At 34.8% G+C, this 19,981-nt stretch overlaps 1 protein-coding gene across 4 annotated transcripts in view; it reads left to right on the plus strand.

Moving 5' to 3' along the window:
• PAPOLA (poly(A) polymerase alpha) overlaps nucleotides 1-19,981 on the plus strand; it is a 43,354-nt gene that overhangs the window by 12,081 nt on the left and 11,292 nt on the right. For all 4 annotated transcript variants that reach the window (XM_056492690.1, XM_056492691.1, XM_056492692.1 and 1 more), the window contains exons 6-16: nucleotides 1,188-1,241; nucleotides 4,337-4,448; nucleotides 5,679-5,768; nucleotides 5,864-6,002; nucleotides 7,471-7,543; nucleotides 9,012-9,132; nucleotides 10,070-10,154; nucleotides 14,564-14,617; nucleotides 15,371-15,490; nucleotides 16,921-17,030; nucleotides 19,615-19,736. In XM_056492690.1, the coding sequence (XP_056348665.1) occupies nucleotides 1,188-1,241; nucleotides 4,337-4,448; nucleotides 5,679-5,768; nucleotides 5,864-6,002; nucleotides 7,471-7,543; nucleotides 9,012-9,132; nucleotides 10,070-10,154; nucleotides 14,564-14,617; nucleotides 15,371-15,490; nucleotides 16,921-17,030; nucleotides 19,615-19,736 (1,080 nt within the window). The remainder of the gene's footprint in view (nucleotides 1-1,187; nucleotides 1,242-4,336; nucleotides 4,449-5,678; nucleotides 5,769-5,863; nucleotides 6,003-7,470; nucleotides 7,544-9,011; nucleotides 9,133-10,069; nucleotides 10,155-14,563; nucleotides 14,618-15,370; nucleotides 15,491-16,920; nucleotides 17,031-19,614; nucleotides 19,737-19,981) is intronic.

The following is a 19,981-nucleotide window of genomic DNA, read 5'->3' on the forward strand; positions in this document are numbered from 1 at the left end:
ACCCTGTAGTTGGTAACTACCAGGGTAGTGCAAACATCTGGTGGTAACACTATATGCACTGAAACAGCTGTTATCAGTGATTTGTCTGAACACATTTACTAATATTTAAATTGACATGCTGAATTTGTGAGGATTCAAATTTTCAGATTTCCATTCTTTGCTGTAAACTCTAAGGTAATGTAGTTCATTTAGCAGCAAGGTATTTATGTTATTCAGTGTAGCTCTGCAGTGAAATAACTAACTTTTATGTCAGGTTGTCATAATACTTTTAAATTTCAGCTAGTATTAGGAGTTTGTACATCTCCATCTCTAGGGAAACATAGACTTTTTTAGTGGCTGCTGTAGTGAGTATGAGACTCGTGTGAATTTGATTTTTGCTTAGGATTGGTCCATCCTGACAACCAGTAATGTTAAGGTAACCTTAAATAAGGTTTGAGCATGGACAGTAGTGTTGTCTCTTCCTCCTGGTAAGAACTGAAACACTCTTGGAACAATTTATCATCCAACAATTCAGAGTATTTTTTTATTTGGAAGTAGGCAGTGTTCTTTGCTTTTGCTAAAACAATGTGCTGCAGATCTGAATTTAGTTCAGATGCTCAGTTCAGGAAAATGATATCCATAGCTGATTCCAGAGTACTTGTGAAGTTCCATAGTTGCATTGTGACATTGTTCATCAAAACACTGTGATATTGACCACATTTTAAAAACATACTCGACCTCTGGAGACTGGTGTCTTGCAACTGCTTTAGGTGATGTCAGGCTACATAGTTACACAGTCTTCTCCTCATTTCTTGTGTCAACTCTAGAAGCAGAAATGAGGCCTTTTAGAGCAAGAATCCCCATAGCTTGGGCTTGGAATACTTACAGGTATTTGTGAGAAGTAAAAGATGCTTGATCATGTCTTGTATATAGGGAGAAAGAGTTGAACCCTGAGGTAACACCATCAGAGCAGGTTGGTACAAGTTTGGATCATAATTGACGCCTAGACAGCTGCAGCACGTGGTAGATCACTGCTTACTGCATAAGTTCTCAGTGGTGGAGAAAGAAAGATATTTCTGACAAGAATAAACCTGAAAACAGAAAAGCATTGATATAAATAACATTTCACTATGATTGTCTAGACATGGTAGTTATTTTTTATAAATGTTCTCTATACTGAAAATAAAATCCAATTTTTTTCCCCCCAGGCTGTTGAAGAAGCTTTTGTCCCAGTTATTAAACTTTGTTTTGATGGAATAGAGGTAAAGATCCTATTTTCATTTGTTTTGGTAAAATGTGATTGAAACAAAACTTTTATGATCTTAATAAGTCATTATTCATCAATAGGAATGCTATTAAAATGACTCTCCAGAGTTTGTACCTAATTTTTTTCAACAGTCCTCAGTCGTATAATTGAAGGTGGAGATTTAAGATTGACCTGTTTTTCTTGAGGGACTTAGAGCTGTATGCAGAATATCTCCCTGTTATTTTTTTTTTTTTTTTTTTTTTGGCCCTGCTACCCGCTTGTACCAATTAGTTTACTGACCTGTAGAGTACCAGTATAGGAATTATTTAGGCTTAACATTTAATAGAAATTATATTTGTAAATAATGCAGCTTCAGAATTTTTTTTTTGACTGCTAGTGATTAACTGTCCAAACATGAAAGATTTACTTTGTTTTCGTACATTATAGAAAGTTGTGTCTTTAACTAGTTCTCAGAAGTGTGCTGCTGAAGGCAAGCTGGGTATTCCTTTTGTCCTGATCTCTTAGCATATTGGTAAACATGTGACCAAAACAATGGTTTTGGTGGCTGTAGCCTGATGGATCACCTGTCTTGGAGCACTGAACTTGTTTAATTTGATTTTTGCTAAGGAAACAGGAATGGTGATTTCAAAAGATACTCTGTTTATTCTTCTCAGACTGTTATATAGTCAAACTGTCATCTCTTGGTGACAAGACAAAAACATTAACTATTTATACACACAGTTAATGAGACTTACAGTTGGATTATGTCAACCAGTAAGTGCCAGGGGAAGGAATTCCTGTGCTTATCTTCTGGCAAATGATATGGTGTAGTATTGTACATAAGACTGGCAATTTCTTTTCTTCCAGTCGTGAATTTGTATCTGTTAGCCATTTTATACTGTCCATATGCAGTTGGGTATTAAGGAACATTTTTCTGGAGAATCTGTTCGCTGTTTACATAGCTTAGGTATTCATTCTAGATGTTGAAATTTGCCGTAGCTGTCCTCTGGTCAGTTTGATTTTTGTATGTTGGATTTTTTTTTTTTTTTTTTTTTTCCTCATTCAAGCATTTTAAAAAATGAAATTTGAATTATAAGACCAAATAGGGGGAAAAAATGACTGCTTTAAAAGAAGTAATATCTTGTTCAATATAGTAATTTATGATGGGCTTTGATGGGCTAAGGTTTATTACAGAGACTTAACTCATGTTGCTGACAGTACATGAGAGTTCTTTTTCTTATGTCATAAGCACAGTCTTTGTATATACCAGTGTTGTTGGGCCACAGTTTCTGGTAGTTGTGTTTGTGCCCAGGTATGTCAGTGTTAAAAGATTTTAATTTAACTTTCCTTTTGCTAACCCAGGCAAAACATGCCAGAAGGTCGAACTGAAGATAAGGACTTTAGTTTTGTGGTGGTCCTGTTATTAAAACTTAAAAAATTTCTGACAATAAGATTTTACATGGCCATTTTATTTTTTTGATTAAAATAAATAACTTTCTTCATTTTTTTTTGCTCTTTGGGTAGAGTGCTTCATATTTGATTGCCAGCTACCTCTCCCAAAGTTACATAAGACAGGCTGTTAATTTCTTTATTTGAAAATAAATGTCAATGAGCTTTGAATCTTTAGAGGTGCTAGATCTTCTAGAGATCAGAGCAGAATTTCAAGCTGAAGTTAATTTTAAACTTGTTTTATACTGAGAAGTAGTACTTTTGACTCAAGTAGGAACTTCTGTATGTAATCCAGACTGTTGATAAGATCAGCTATTAAGGACTTCGAAATACAAAATGTACTGAATACTTTGGAAATACTTTTCTGTGGAGAAGAGCTTCATAGTTTAAAACAAATGGATGCAAAGTTTTAAGTACTTACAAAAAGTCTTTAAGTTGTCTTCAGCTTTGCTTTATCTGAAATAATTTTAATGTAACTAAACCAGTTTTGTTCTTGGTGCAACAGTACTTGGTATTTCATCGTCTTGTAGGTCAAGTGATAACAACTTTGGTTAAAAGCCTCACTTGGTGAAGTGCCTTTGTTGCCTTGCAGACAGTCTGCTGATATGCACTTGATATTCTCATCAACTGACTTCTGCACTCTGCAGTGTCCTTGTGTGTGGGGCAATGTAAAACTAACTCAGTGCTGAATAGTATTTTAGATTTCTTGGCCTAGAAAAGCTGTTATGTTTAAGTATTGCAGAAGTAATAGCAAAGAAATTGGATGTGATTTCAAAATGTATATGCTTGCTCAGCAGCTTGAATTTTCAGAACGTTTTCTGTAATCAGGTATGTAGACTCTTCAGAGGTAGACACTGGTGTTCCATACAGTCAACTGATTGCACTTATGCTTTACAGGGGATGGAGAAAGGTATCCTACTCTTCCTATGGTCATTTTCATGGAATCATAGGATATGCTGGGTTGGAAGGGGCCCATCAGGAACATCGAAGTCCAACTCCTGCCTTGTGTGGGACATCCTAAGTGTCACATCATGAGCCTGAGAGGGTTTTCCAAATACTTCTTGAACTCTGTCAGGCTTGGGGCTGTGATCACTGACCTGGGGAGCCTGTTTCAGTACCTAACCACCCTCTGGGTGAAAAAGCTTTCCTTTGTATGTAATATAAGTCTCCCCTGGCTCAGCTTTATGCTGTTTCCTTGAGTCCTGTCACTGGTACGAGAGTGAAGGAATTCGTACCTGCCCCTTCGTCATCTTCAACTTCCTCCTGAGGGGATGCAATGAGGACTCCCCTCAGTTGTCTCTAGAATTCTTCTCTAGAATATTGTTCTCATGTTGGTAGGATTTTGTATTATGGACCTAGAAGTGATGCTTTTTGCTAAAAGATTTTATTTACATTGGCAGTCAGCATAGCTTTTGTGTGTGTGCTGGTTGGTATTATAAATGTGTATTTTGTCCTCTTGGAAAAGGAGCTGTAAGATAGATGAAGCACCTGAAAGTGTTTCTTTAAGTGTCTGTGAAGGATGTTAGTATGTATTTTTTAAAAGGGATTCTTTGTGCTAGTAAGACTACTATTAGTAAACTTGATGAAAATGACTTACGGAATACTACAGAAGAAAGAACAGTTTTCTAATGTTTTACCCTTTTTTTTTTTTTTGTTCTTAAGATTGATATTTTGTTTGCAAGATTAGCACTGCAAACTATTCCTGAGGACTTAGATCTACGAGACGACAGCCTACTTAAAAATTTAGACATTAGATGCATACGAAGTCTTAATGGTATGTATATACTGCTTTGTATATCAGCTTGTCTAATCTTTAACTGTCCTGGGTTCTTTGATACAGTAGTTGTGGATTTGACTGAAAATACAGCAACTTCATATCTGGAAATAGTCATTGCCAGTTTTGTATATCCTTCCTGGAGAAGAAGAATTGTTGCTTGTTGGCCAGACTGTTTGATTTTTTTTTTTTTCTCTTGTTTGGCTGGTATATGGTTGTAGAAATTAATGGGACTTGCAAGACTTTTGTGTGGAGCATTACCTATTTCTGTAAATAAAGTTGTGTTTGTTTTTTAATTTGGTTTGCATAAACATATATGAAATTGCTTCAGTGATAAATTGGAGATATCAAAATGGTGTCAATTTTAGGTCAGTTCTTTAGTAGCTTACTAGCTTGTGTAACCCTTAACTTCTCTATAATACATTTGCTTAAAAATGGTTATTTATATACAGGTTGGTAGGGGCTTCAGCCTGGCTGCATCTTGATGGAGAAGAAGTGCATGTTTGCATGAGGAGCAGTGATTGTTGTTACAAGCTGAAAACTTGATATTTTGAGATCATCACAGCTACTTAAAGTGTTCTGTGAATTTCCCGTCTGTGCAATCTCTAGAATTTGTAGTTGCCTCTTAATTCAAATGTAGTCTCAGATAATAATGTTTTCTTGCAAACAGCTCTCTGCAGCTACTTAGTAAACAATGGAGTGTTACTTATTCTTTATTATGAAATCAAGCAGTTAATATTGCCGTCTATAATGTTACAGCCTGAAAATATGCTATCAAAGTAGAAGTACAGCTAGTATCTTTAAAAACTATTCTTTTTAGTCTGTTCTTAAAAGCTTTGACCTATGGCTGGCAGGTTTTCTGTAGGTTCATGAATACTTGTACTTTTTTTAGTTTGCCTGCTTATGCCGTGATACACTGCATGTATTCATATAACAGCAGAACTTGTTTGTTTCTTCAGGAGCTTATATTAACAAAAATATCAAGTGTTTGTCCAAAACTGTAATCATGCTATCATTAATTGGTTACCTGATTGTTGCCCTAGAACACTAAAAATTAGAAAAAGCCTGTGAAAATATGTTAAACTTTCTAATCCAAAACAAAAGTGATCAGAATATGAAATGAGTTTCCAGCATGCTTATCTAAAAAGTTTAGTATTGTTGACGGTGGGGGAGGATAAGCAAGCAAAAAACTTTGGAAGCAGCAACTGTAATTAATTCTTTCTTTTGCAGGTTGCCGGGTAACCGATGAAATTCTGCATCTAGTACCAAACATTGACAACTTCAGGTTAACACTGAGAGCTATCAAACTGTGGGCAAAACGTAAGCAGTTTTATTACAAAATTGGTCAAGTTTTCACTACCTCTTTCAGTTACTGACATTTCTCTCCTTTTGTCTCTTTCCTTCTCGATCCACAGGCCACAACATCTATTCCAATATACTAGGTTTCCTTGGCGGTGTGTCCTGGGCTATGCTAGTAGCAAGAACTTGCCAGCTTTATCCAAATGCAATAGCATCAACTCTTGTACATAAATTTTTCTTGGTATTTTCTAAATGGTATGTTTTTTTTTTTGTTTGTTTGTTTTTGTTTGTTTTTAATTTAGATTAAACTAAAATAAAATTGTTTGTAGACACTAAATTTTAGTCCTGTTTTTATGGTACCATTTTCAGCTGTTACCAGATTAAGATAAATTAGAAGCATTGTTCTTGCCACCAGAAATTGTCAGTTTAGTTTTTCAGTAAGTTATCCAACATGTCTTGTTTTTAAAATATCCAAACCAAAACCACACAGTTTTTAATTAAAATTTTCTCAAGTATTTTTTGTAATTCAACAATACTCTCCAGATAAAATACTTACATAGTACAATATAGTAGCATATATCCCAAAGTTTCAAGTCTTTTAATATTCAGATAACGGGATAATGGATAAAGGAGGTGTGCCAGTATCTGGTTTTGGCACATAGCTTAAATACATTTTAAGAGGACCAGTGGCAAAAATCTGGGTTTTCATCTTGTCAGTGTGGAGTGGTAGATGTTTCTGAAATTACATGCCATTTCATGCTCTTGATTGAGCTAGTTAGCTCAGAAAGATGGTTTGAATAACTCTTAACGGGAACATTCCAGGTAAATTTAGAAGAAACGAGACAAAAGTGAACTTTGCAGATTACAAATGAATACAGTTTTTCTTGGAAATCCATATTTGGATTTCTTCATTAGACACTGACAGACTTTAAGAATCATTTACCATAGTGTTGCTTTACTCCAAATATAGTGTCTTCTTAATGTGAAGATAATTTGCACACTTTCACTGTCTTGTATTCATAGGCTTTATAGCCTCCTTGAGGTATGTAGTGTTTAGTAATACTCTGCCACACTAAGGTAGTAGAGGGGAATTGGTTGCAGTCTCTGTTTAATGTGTTTCTTGGGCTTCTCTCCAGTTTGTACATGCATAGCATAGGAACATAGTTTACAAATTCCAATTCTGCTCTTTATTGGAAGGTAACTTATTCAGGGGGAAGGATGGTTTGATGAACAAGTGTTACTTTTTAGTGTTCAATTCAACAAGGTTTCTTTCTCTCTTGATTATAATTTTCTTTTAATACATGTGATTTTTAATGATGCTATATGCTGTAATTGTGCTGGCTGTTTGTTCTGTAGTTTGTCCATGAAACAGCTAGCTTGAAGATGGACCGAATGTCAATCTTCACAGAGGACTTTCTCTTTGACTGGTATATTTCAGGAAGAATTTAGAGGAGTTTAAATTAGTTACCTAAACCGTGGTTCTAAACCTTCAAGACTACAGAAAATTCCTTGTTCTGATGCCCTGGAGAAGCTAATTGCAGTTGTATTGTAGTTCAGCAACACATCTTATTTAAACAACCCCAGTTAGACCAGCATAGTCATGAGGAAATGGTGCTTTATTATGTGAGCAGATTTAAGAAGGATCACATTCAAAAGTATTGTTTGTGTAACATACATGGTTGTATCCAATAGTCTTATGCAGTGCTACAATCTTTTTGAACAGGGAATGGCCAAATCCAGTGCTATTGAAACAGCCAGAAGAATGCAATCTTAATTTGCCTGTATGGGACCCAAGGGTTAGTGTGTTATTTTTTCCCCTCTAAGTCACACTGTACAATAAATTTGGTTGCTTAAAAAATTCTAGGTGAACTTCATTTTGGGTTTATTGAACTTGATGTTGTGGTGTTATATCTTCATAAGTAACCTCTGATTCTCCTGTATAAAACAAAGTTTCTCCAATTTTCTGAATTGACCTCTTGAAGCACACTTGCTAAACAATGTAGTTTTTCTCCCAGTTTTTGCAATAAGCGAGCTTAATAAAAATTCAGCATAAATAGTTATATTTAAGTCTTAAAGTGATGCATTTTTGGAAAATTGCTAATCTTAAAACAGTTTGCTTATTATTTAAAACTCATTACTTTTGCAAGTATCTTGAATTCACTTCAGTGCAAGTTACAGCTGGATAGGCTTGGATGCAGTTGTAGTAAAATGTCTTTTAATCTTGCACCTAAGAAGAGAATAACTTAAGTATTTCAGTTGTTTTGTGTATTGTTTATAATACTTCATCTCCATCTTTGTAGCACTTACATTAAGGACATTGGACATGATTGTCCTTCAGGCAGTCAGTGAAACAGTTTGCAGCAGATGCGTGGCTCCCACTGTGAGCTTTCAATAGGATGTAGCATGAGTGTGCTCAATGCTGTTTTGTCAATCATAGAACAGTTCATATTCAACTGATCTTTATTTTGATGAATACTGTAAGCATCAGAGGTTGAGATGTATTCCCATTTGTACTTCAAAGCTGTTTTTTCTGATTGACAAAAGTTCACATTTAAATATGTGAAACAGTTGAAAACACATTCTTGAGTCTTTTATTCCTGAGATAGGAGATTTGAGGTCAGTGTGTGACAGGAACTGTTGTAGTAGCTAATCGAAGTGTGCTAAGATAATGGCAGGGATTTATCCTTCTATATCCTTCTATAGGGTTGTTACCCTAATAGTATTTTAATGTAATTTGTGTGTGTATGTTGTGTCCTTTCTTTTTTGTTACCCTGTCGCTGTTAAATAAAATTATGTTACTGCAAGTGATGCTTGTCAGGTAGCACAGAGCCTCTTTTCTTAAAATGGCTCTTAGTTTTCAGTAGTGTTACAGAATAAAGTATAAAATACCTTTCACAAGGTCTGAAGACAGTCATTCTGCAGAGGGTGTTCGTATTGTGATCAGGTGTCCTTGGTTTCATGTGAACACAAACCAGTTTCTATTAAAGAGGGAAATTGTTCTGTTTAGTTGGCATTTCTGGATATAGAAATGCCTGCAAGTTGATCTTGATGTGCTGATAGGTTACAGCCCTCCCACATCAGTGTTGTTCAGAAAGATGTCCATTGTAAAAGCATTATTCTTGTTTCCTGAGTTATCTCTGTACTCTCGGTCCGCAAGCTAAGGTCTCTTAGAACTTAAGACTTGGTTGTAGTAAAGGGAGAAATCCAAATTTGTTAACTGATGTGTATGCTTGAAGAAAACTGATTGGCTGTTGTTATATGTAGGTAAACCCCAGTGATAGGTACCATCTTATGCCTATAATTACACCAGCATACCCACAGCAGAACTCTACGTACAATGTGTCCGTTTCCACACGGATGGTCATGGTTGAGGAATTTAAACAAGGTAAGTCTCATCTTACTATATAGCTCTCTATGTAGATGTTTTCAGACAAATTTGAAATAGTTTTATTGAGTACACTTTGAAAGGGGGAGGTGGGTGGATGTTAAGAAGCTTATTGACATGAGACTGTTTTGAGGGAGGTAAAACTTGGCCTATTACACTTAATGTTACTTAACACTGCAGACTTAGTAGATCCTTCTGCAGGTCTGTGTTTACTCATAGAAACTGAGGGTAATGAAAGAGAATGCCTTGTGCTCTGAAAATTAGAACTAATGGTATAATAACTTTATTTAATGGCTTGGATTGTGTAATGTTACATGAAGGATTAGCAATAGTAGTTCTGCCTGATGCCTGTTTCTAGGCCTAATATAAGGCAGTATCATCTCTTGAGGATGAGCCCCCTGGATTTATCCAAGTAATGTACTTGAAAAATTATAGCAGATAAGAGAAGATGTTTTCAAAGCAAGAAGTGGATTTGATTCAGAAGAACTGAATCTACAAGAAGCTTTCTCAGACACAGCAGTACCTTATTGTCTCACTATTTTTTTGCCTTGTAAAATGCCTTGTACAAGAACAAGAGGTGATTCAAATACTATAAGGAAAAAGATCTGTTATCTTTGAACCGAATAGTTAGTGTGGCATATGCAAAAAACTAAATGAGCTGTGTTATACCACAGAGCAAAAATATGTGAAATAATCAGTCTGATAAATCAGCATACATTTCTACACAGGTTATGACGTTTTTTTAATATTGTTTGTTTAACTAATGACCAATAAAAGTATGACTGAATTATAAATCTTGTTGATAAACTGCTGTGAGTTTGTAGGGAGAAAATAATTTGTCGTCATTTTTGCTAAGTTAATAAACTGTCTTTACTCTAGAAACTCAACTGTATTAAAAAAAGAGTTTAAATTTTTTTTTTTTTTTTTTGTAATTTAGGTCTTGCTATCACAGATGAAATTTTGCTGAGTAAGGCAGAGTGGTCCAAACTTTTTGAAGCTCCAAACTTCTTTCAGAAGTACAAGTATGTATTTTATGGCATGGGAGAATATTTTAAGTTTATCAGTTGAACTACCTCATAATGCTCTGTAGCATATGTAGCATCATAAATATACATACATTAGAGGTCCAGAAAGTGTTTTGTAAGGACTTTTGTATAGTGTGGGAAAAATACGCTACTGTCCCCTCTCTTGGAAAGTATATTATCTCCTCAGGTACTTTTTTGTGTCTTAAACCTGTATTTTAGAAACCAGTTAGCTCCTGACCAGGTATTTAGGATGTAACCAGTTAACTCTAGAATTGGTATGCTACCAGTAACATTGAAGAAGTGTAATCTGGTTTCACTAATAGAAATATTCTTTAGTCCTGTCGTAAGCGTTCTAAAAATGGGTCTTCCCAAGAAAAGAGATGTTAAAAGAACTTATTTTGAAGGTCAGTACATAAGATGAATAAGTACTTGAAACTGTATTTTCTTCTGTCAATATAGTCAACAGTTTACTCTGATAATAAAGATATTTTTGCAATTGTGTTGACTAACTACCAGTTGTATTAGTTATTACCAAATTTTTTTTTTCATTAAAGCTTAAGGCTCTTGAATCTTTATTAACTCACACCTAGCTTTTCTAATTTTGTAATGTCTCTGAGGGAAATACTGAAATTCACACTTCACACTTTTAGGGTTTCTAGTAATATGCTTGTGGGGCAGAAGCTTGTTAAATGTACATGGACTTGCTGAAAGCTGTATTTTTATAATAAATATGGATTATTAAAATATGGACTACATCTTCTTTGCCCTCAGTTGAAATTGGAGACCCATTTTTCTTGAGTCAAGATCAAATATATTTTACACTTGTTTGTGTTGGGTGGTTGGTTGGTTTTGTACTAATCTAAACAAGATTGAAATATACAGTTCCCCCATTAAAAGAGACTGATGACCTTAATAATGTGTCTGTGTTTTGTTTCTATACCTTTTGCATGTTAAAAGCTTTAAGACATTTGGATGGCTTTTATGTTGTTCCTTTGAGCTTAACATTGAAAACATTTAAAAAAACACTGTTAAATTATATTATTTTTTTGAAGTAAAAAATGGGCTTCAGATGAATCAGTTTCCATTCAAGAGGTTCCTAATAAGTTCCCTAGTACTTTTCTTTGTTTTTTTCAAAAGTAGAGAAAAAATAGGAAGCATTTAATGTCATTTGAAATAATCTCCATTTTAATGCAGATTTTTTGTGTACCAGCTTAAGCCATTTTACTGGGTGTAGCAATAAAAGGTTCTCTTGCTCAACATTATATATCCAGGTTTTCTGTTTTGCACAAGATGTCTTCATTCTAATTTTATTTTTTAAGTGTGGAATGGTATTATGGAGCCTGCTTTAATTTAAATTACTCAGGATTTTCTCTGTTTTCCCTTAGTAGGATACTTTTACTCTTTTGGTTAGTAGCCTTTACAAAGTAAATAATTATATGCAGTAAATGTGGCTCTCTTGGTCAGATCTCCCTCTAAAAGGTATTTTGAAAAACTTTTTTCCCCTCTTCAAACTCTTCTCCTGTTTAAGTTATAGATGCCTTGGCATGTTCTGCTGAAGTTCATAGCAGTGTGTAATGCTCTGCCAGATAAAAGAACATCTGATCCTTGCTCTGAGACAAACATTTATTATAATCTCTGCAAGCATAGCTTCAGTAATCTATCACTCTCAATGGCCATTAGTTGCTGAATATCTGTAGTTCATAAGAACTTCTGACTTGCAGTTTGTGTTTAAAATAAACCTCGGTGATGTGTAGCTAAGGAAGTCTAGAGCTTACTGCATACCTGCATAGTAGGAGCAGGTTAGAAACTAGGAAAATTAGGACATCTGCTTTTAGTTACTTTTTTTTTTTCTTTCTTTTTAAATGTCAGCAATTACTTGGAATTAGAGAGTTGAAATATGTATTACCTGCCCTTTGTCTAGATTTAAGTTTTTAGAAAGGGAAAGCAGCAACAAAGAACGTGTAGATACAGTGTTTTACAGGAAAGTGACAAGAATTTCAAAGAATATAAGTTTGAAGTGTTGCAGTTTAAGTGCAAGAGAACAGTGTTTTGAGAGAAATAGCATTCATTTAATGAGCTCTAGCATATTCTTCCTGTGTTGTTAAAAGAGAGAATTCTGCTAAATAAGTAGAATATAGATACACCTTTTAAAACCCTGGTTTAAATTCTTGGCTTCATAGGACTTTAAAGTACTGAATTCAAGTATAATTCCCAGATGGGCAATAAAGAAAAATTCAAATGAACATTCAGCACATTCAGGTGCTCTCAGTTGATGTTTTTAGTGTTTTGGGTTGGGTTTTATTTTGTTTTGTTTTTGGCTTTTTTACCCTAAAAAGTAATATGACTGGGTATTTTTGTTCAGAAGTACTTGTGTTAGTGGTGAATTACAATTCTGTAGATTCTACGTAGGTTATTTTTATGAAAAGAATGCTGAAAGGAGTACAGTGAGAAAACATCCAAGTCCCCAAACAAACAAAACCCCTGATTTTCTGATATACTTCTGAATAATACCCAGAATCTAAAAGTCAGCATTGAGAGGCAGAAGCTTAAGCTAAGACCACTTTTTCTTTATAATGTAGTGATAGATACTTCTCAATTACACATGTGCTTTGTGATAAAATTATGAATGAGGCACTGATAAAAAAAATCTTGTCGTAGCAAAATTTAGCAGTGAGACCATGGACTCTTAAAACTAAGGGAACCATAGTTTTTTACATAAATTATTCAATTTTATTGAAAATACTAGTAGGAAATTTCTAGAGAATAATTCCCTCTCAGCACTAACAGCTGGTAGTTGAGTGAGGAGAAATTGGATCCGTTTTTTCAGCGAACACTATCTGAGCAGAGATAGTTAATCAACACTTACTTTTTTCATAAATAAGGCTTAGAGGTTTTTTTTGTAGGTGCTTACCAGCTAGTTGAGGCTTTTAGACATAGCCAAATTACTTTTTTTTAATAGTTTGTTTCACAGGAATGATTTTAATAAGTAGCTGGAAAATCAGTTTCTTCAAATATTTGCAGGTTTGAAATTTGTCTTTTTCAATTCAGACATGGTTAAAAATTTCAAAAAGTTTATACATTGCCTAGTGAATGAAAAGTTCTGCAAGTATGCAATGTGTGTGGTGTAGGAATCTTACTGAAAGTGTAGTGCTCCTTAGAATAAATCAGTATTAGTAATTAGTAACTTCTCATATAGAATTAAGGTCTCTTATTATCTTTTTCCATTACATTTTCTTGTGAAGCAGTTAATACTGCCAAAATGTGAAATGAATAGGTTATTTTATTTCTGTATTGTTTAGAACAGGAAAAAAGTTTCTCCAGTTTTCTCCCTTGCGGTTCTCTTGTTTCATTGACATTCTCTGACTGAAATCAGAGGACTGTAGCATGTAGCAGGATTTTGGCACTTGCCACCTAAAGATAAGTAGAGAGGCACGTAGTTGTAAATTTGATCTGTTGATTTGGGTTTGCTATTGTGATTTGAAGGCCTCTGGCGCCAGAGCACTCTGTACCATAGTTTTCCAGTGTCACTGACTTTGCTTTTGTCTCCATGAGCTCTTTGCTAGGGACAAGTCTCTTGTGTTACTACTCTTTAAATCCTGCTGTGAAGGGATGCCATACCTGTACAGAATAGTGTGGCATTGGGTGATTTAGATGTTAAAGACTTCCTAGCTAAGCTGCTGAAAAACCTGCCTGTAAGCATGTGAGATTGCCTTGGCATCCTCATTTGAACTCAAGTTAAAAGTAATCTTTTCCCATTCTGCTGTCTTTGGGCTTCTTTGTTTAAAATACCATTTCTGTTTTGTATACTGTCTCTTTGAAATCTACTTACAGTGGGTATACACTGAATATCCCGGAAAATAACTGAGACTTTAAGAATTATCATCAAAGGAAACATTCTTTTGAAGTGTCAGATAAGTGTATTCAGAGAATTCCAAAATTCAGATACAGATTTTTAAGCCACATTTCATAGCGTTATTTCGGATTTTGACAAAATGTGCATGTGCTAACCACTCTTCTCACTATTCAGAAATAATGTTGCAACTAAGGCATCTGACATGTAAAGGTAGTTGTGCATAACTTTTCTCCTGATTTGTAATCAATTAAATCCCTGATCTCATCAGGCGTTGAAATATTTCAACTGGTGCTACATTCCTAACCTTTTATTAAGGTTACTGGTATTGCAGCAAATGGCCCTGAACTCCAAAATGTTTTGAAGTCTGTTAATCATACACTTGGGACATAGCCCCTTTTTCTAATTAGCAAAGCTTAACTTAATATAAGGTATATATTTAAGTTAATAATCTGTATTTTACAATGTAGAGTTTACTGCAAAGTCTTAATATTAAGGTTTGAATGTCTAGTTTTAGAAATACATATAGAATAGCATATTGTCTTTATCTCCAAAGGCATTATATTGTACTCCTAGCAAGTGCACCGACAGAAAAACAGCGACTAGAATGGTGAGTAATCCTTGAGATTTCAAAAAACCAAAACACGCCCCCCCCCCCGCCAAAGAACAAGAACACCACCTTCCCCCCCCCCCCACCCCAATCAATCTTGGACACAGGTGTCATCTTAATGAATGGAATTGGAGCTTCAGCATTTCAAAATTAAATGAATAAAGATTGTAGAATTCTGAAAAAAAAACCAGTAAAAGTGAAGAACTGGAGAGTGAAGGTTGTTGCTTGAATTTTTCCTTAATAGCAGTATCAGGTTTTCTTTACAAATGCCTTGTGCACTTTTTTTAGTAATCAGTGTGAGGAGGTACGTTTTCAGTCACTTGAAGTGCTGTTTCTCCAAACTAAAATTCCCCTTTCCCATGTTTCTGCTCTCTCTTATTAGTGAAACTTCAAGATTGGCAGGTATTGGGAATTTCTTCATCTCTAAAATTCATCACCTGAAGCCAATATTGGATAAATATATGGTGGTTCTTTTGACTGCCTTTTACTTGATGTGTAATGTCTTGTATTTAATTCCATTTGTAAATTCAGACTGCAGAGAGAGCTGCAGGGCATTCTTAAGCTTCCCTTGTTAGCTTTTGTAACGCCTTAACTGAAGTTATTGATCTGAATTAATCTGGCATGCACTAATTCATTAGTAGTGTCAAGTATTAGTATAAGGAGAATGTTGAAGATTTTATCCTGATACGTGATGTTAGATACTTCTATTATTTCCAGTTAATGAGATCTTGCTAATAAATGACATTTATACAGGGTGGGCTTGGTGGAATCAAAAATCCGTATTCTAGTTGGAAACCTGGAGAAGAACGAATTCATTACACTGGCTCATGTGAATCCACAGTCATTCCCAGCACCCAAGGAGAATCCTGACAAGTAAGCAAACCCATTTTCTTCATTTAGTAGGGAGAATCTAATTCAACTAAAATACAATCTCATTAATAAATAAATGGACGTTTTTATAGCATCTTAATTGATTTTTAATGACAGCACCTAAAGGCAAGCAAACGATGCTCAGCTCTCCTTAAGTACTATTTGTGAAATTAGGTACCCTTTAATTTTGTATTGGAATGTCTATAAATCAGAAAATAAGGGGAAATGTATTTTTGTTAATAACTATTGATTTCATAATTTCCTTCCAACCTGTATAAGTTACTGCTACTTAGTTAATGCTGTTTTATTTGTGAGGAAGCACTGAGAATCTGGGGGAACATCAGGCACTGTAGAGCAGAGCTCTTGAGTAACTAAGTTTATTTAATTTTACAAAATTTAGCAGTTGGGATGAATATAATTGAAATCATAATGACTGGTTAGAATTTATCAGGTTGTGGAAACAGTGGAGTGAATATCAAATGCTTCAGATGGTTGAGGATTTGAAATGTTTTCTGACTTTTTCCTCTCCCACTGAAAACAGCGATTGCAGGTGTGTGGGGGCTGAAAACTCTTTTAAGATTTTATTCCAAGATAACGTAATTAATTTGTAAGGAATCATATTTTTGTGTGAGGTTTGAGAATGGGAGAGAAGTTCGTCCTTACTGAGATACAGGAAGAGCCTTTTTAGACTTGCACAGGGTCTTTTCCACACATGAACTGCTTCAAAGTACAGTATGGAGCTACTTTTGTTTTTTTAAGAGGTTGTATAATCCTTACGTGCGTGTTCCAAATAAAATTGGACAAAAGCAGGCAGTACCTCCTCAGCATCATTTTGAGGTATAGCTACAACTGCCTGCATAATCAGAGGCTCCAATTAGCTCTTATTTCAGAGAACTAGATTCAGGCAATACTTCCAGTAAAGGTTGTCTTCCCAGTGTATACAAAGGACATTCTTTTACCATCCCATGTGAAGGGGATCTGTCAAAAGGGAGGATTTTAAGTGAAATCTGCAGTTTGAGATCAGTTACAACTAAGAAAATTGAGTGTTGAGGACACATTTAGGTTGCAAAATGGAAATAGCTTAATTAATCTAATTACTTTCAGTGCCTTTATACTTGCTGTGGTTGGTTGAGAGCTGCTTACTCTCATGCTAGTAGCTACATGAGAGAATCTATATGGGAGCACAGTTGAATGGAGTAATCTACTGATGATCTTAGTTCATTTGCTAGAGGTAAATGTGTAATGTTTAATGACCTTTATATTGTTAATGAAAAAGGAATATTGTTAGTCAGCTTTGGCTTTTGTCTTTCTGTGTCCAGTTTCCTGTTGCTGCTGGAGCTGAAAAGTACAACTGTTGTCTATTGCAACAAATAACTTAATAAGCTATTTAATTCTGTCAGTATTACATGACTGTTTTGCATAAAATTTTCCAGGGAAGAATACCGTACGATGTGGGTGATTGGGTTGGTGTTTAAGAAAACTGAAAACTCTGAAAATTTAAGTGTTGATCTTACCTACGACATTCAGTCTTTTACAGACACAGGTGAGTTTTGCTTTCTAGGTGCTCCGATATTAATAAACTTGTTGAAGTTACTGACTTTGCTCAAAATGTAGTCTTTATTCCTAATGCTCATAATAATAGCAGAATTGTATCAACATGGACGGTTTCAGCTGAGGAGTTAGGGTGAAACACATTTTCAATGAGTTTTAATGTTCATAAATACTTCAGACTAATCACTTTGTTTGTTCTCGTTAAAAGTGATAAAAATTATACACACATTTTGCAGATCGCACTAACAGTGTGGTATGTTAGTTTGTAATCTTTATTAAACAGATGAATTATTTATCATACATGAGCTAGCAAGTTTATCCTCAGTTTTGAGCATAGTTGAAATATTTTTGTTACTTGGTGGAACTAAATTTATCAGTCTTTTACTCTGTGATGTTTCATACTAGATAATTGGTTCAGTAACCTTTACTTTCATGTCCCACACTTAGTGAAGGAGAGCTTTTTGGCTTTCTGGTGTTTACTTTTTGATTCACAAAAATAGCTTAGTATACACATAGGAAATTTCGTAAGGAAAGAATTGGTAACGGCCATGGAGTGTGACACCTGAGTATCAGGAACAGTAGCTTTGACAGATTTATCTAATAAATTTACAGGTTGTTATTTTTTTAAACAAACAGCTGTTGAGGCTCAAATATTCTGTGTTTACATGCTTGAAGGAATAGGTTCAGGTATTACCTAATGCAGTCGTGGTCTCTGAATTTCTAAGACTCAGTCTGAGGAAGCAAGGGAATTGAATACCTTGACCCACCCTTCCACCTCACACCTGTGAATGCAATAAATATATAGGCATATTTATGAATCATGCCAAGGTTTCAAAGTTCTTTGTTGTCGTGTATAGCTGGAGAGGGGCATCTCTTTCTTGAGAATTGAAATATTTCTTGTAATTATTAATGATAGAGAAATATAGGAAAATCATTCTAATTTTTGAGAATTTAGAAAAGACAATGCTGCTTTGAGAGAGTGAAGGAATTCAGAAGTTAGGTTCTCAGGTCTTTGATTGTTTATAAACAGGTATTTCAGTAGTTTACTTGTCAGAAATTTTTCATATGAAAAGTCTAAAACTTGGATTTACAATTTTTGATGTGGTTTATTTGCACTACATTCCTGAAGTTTGTCTGAATATATGCACTTAGAAGTGAAGTAGCATTTCGTCAAGATCCTTACAGACTGTGTTGTAGAGTTTTTGATTTGTGAGTATGCTTCCAGAAGTAACAATATAGTAAAAAATTTGTTTGTGTGTCACGGGGTTTTTTGCGTATCTGAAATTAGAGAGGGTCTGTCTTCATTGTTTTTAATGCATCCTAAGGACTTCTTTGCCTTGTCTTTTGGAATAGATCCTAAGATTTTTATCAAAAGTAACTAACTGTTTTCCAGGATGAAATTTAAAATAGCTTGCTTTATAGTGGAAACAAGGGGAGGAAGAGAGACATGAAGAGTGATCTAGGTTTTCAATGTATGAGAACTTTGATAAGACCTAGTGTCAGGAATATGGAATGCTTTAACGATGTCTGGTTTCACTGAGCATGCTTCTGCTTTAGCTGTAGCCTGTATAATTTTTTACAGAGAAGCTTTATGAGCTTCTTCAATATCAAGAAGTAGCATGGTACTCACTTTAATAGTCATTATTCATTGGGCTCTGTGTTCCTCTCTCTTAACACCTTTTTAATTGCTTCTCCTGAGCTTATTCAGTGAGATTCCTTCGTGTTTGTAGAATAGACAGTGAATAAGAGAGATACCTCTTGAGTTTTTGTATTTAAGAGCTACAGAACCATTTTTTTCTTCATACATCTCTCCCAGCTTTTGTTCAATGTTGTGGAGACCAGTCAGTGTGAAAGAATTTCATTTTTACCTGACTTTAATTGAACCCAGCATCCTGGGTTCCAGCACAGTTCTTGTGCTAGCACTTACTATGGTGACTTACCAGAAGCAGATGTTCTGAGGTGAAGAGAAATCACTTCTTTTGTTATACTAGACAAAATTAAAAGAAGCAAAAACCAACCAAACAAAACCACCAAAACGACCATACAAAATTTAAAAATAAAAACAAAACAAACAAAAACCAAAGCAACAAAAAAGCCCAACAAAATGTGAGTTGCCAGAATAACTTTAATACATTAGGTGGCACAAGACCACTTAACTCCAGAATTAAAACCCATTTGTTTCAGGAGCTGCATAAATAAAACTGCAAAGAAAATAATTTTATGTAAATGCTGTAATTCTTATGAGGAAATTTTATTACTATGTGTAGTCCCTTCGAGATGAAAGGAAGAGTTCGCTTCAGAGCTCTTGCAGTTAAAACTGGTTGAAATACAGAGAACTGTGTAGATTCAAGACATTTTTCTTGAAAAACAGGTCACCTGTTTCCAAACTAATGTTTGTGTTTGTACTATCAGTGCTGGCATGGTAGGCAGTTCCCTTTCTTCCTCCAGAACAAGGAAACATTATTCTTGTTCTTGAGGGTAATAAGTGCTCTGAAATGCAAATTGTTTCTGCCTGGGCAAGTAAGTGGACTTTGCTGAATGCTTCAGTATGTCTTAATGTTATTCTAATTGTGTAGTTTATAGGCAAGCAATAAACAGCAAGATGTTTGAGATGGATATGAAGATTGCTGCAAGGCATGTGAAACGTAGGCAACTTCACCAACTGCTACCTAATCACGTGCTTCAGAAAAAGAAAAAGGTAAACTTCACTAATATTTGAAACCAGTGAAAATTGCCATTGCTCTTAAATTTTGATTTTTTGGTGTACTAATTTAAGTTTACTTAGATTTTTAGGTTTAATAATCAAAGAATTATAATCACATATTGAGATCTTAATTTTATCCTCAAGTGATCTCATTTGAGTGTAGCAGTATTATTAGGTGCACTAAATCTAATACATTTCTCAGAACAATCTCTCAATAATGTGGATAGTATGCTGTCTGA

The sequence above is a fragment of the Oenanthe melanoleuca genome, chromosome 5 (genome assembly GCF_029582105.1).
Source record: "Oenanthe melanoleuca isolate GR-GAL-2019-014 chromosome 5, OMel1.0, whole genome shotgun sequence".
In the NCBI taxonomy this organism is placed as follows: domain Eukaryota; kingdom Metazoa; phylum Chordata; class Aves; order Passeriformes; family Muscicapidae; genus Oenanthe; species Oenanthe melanoleuca.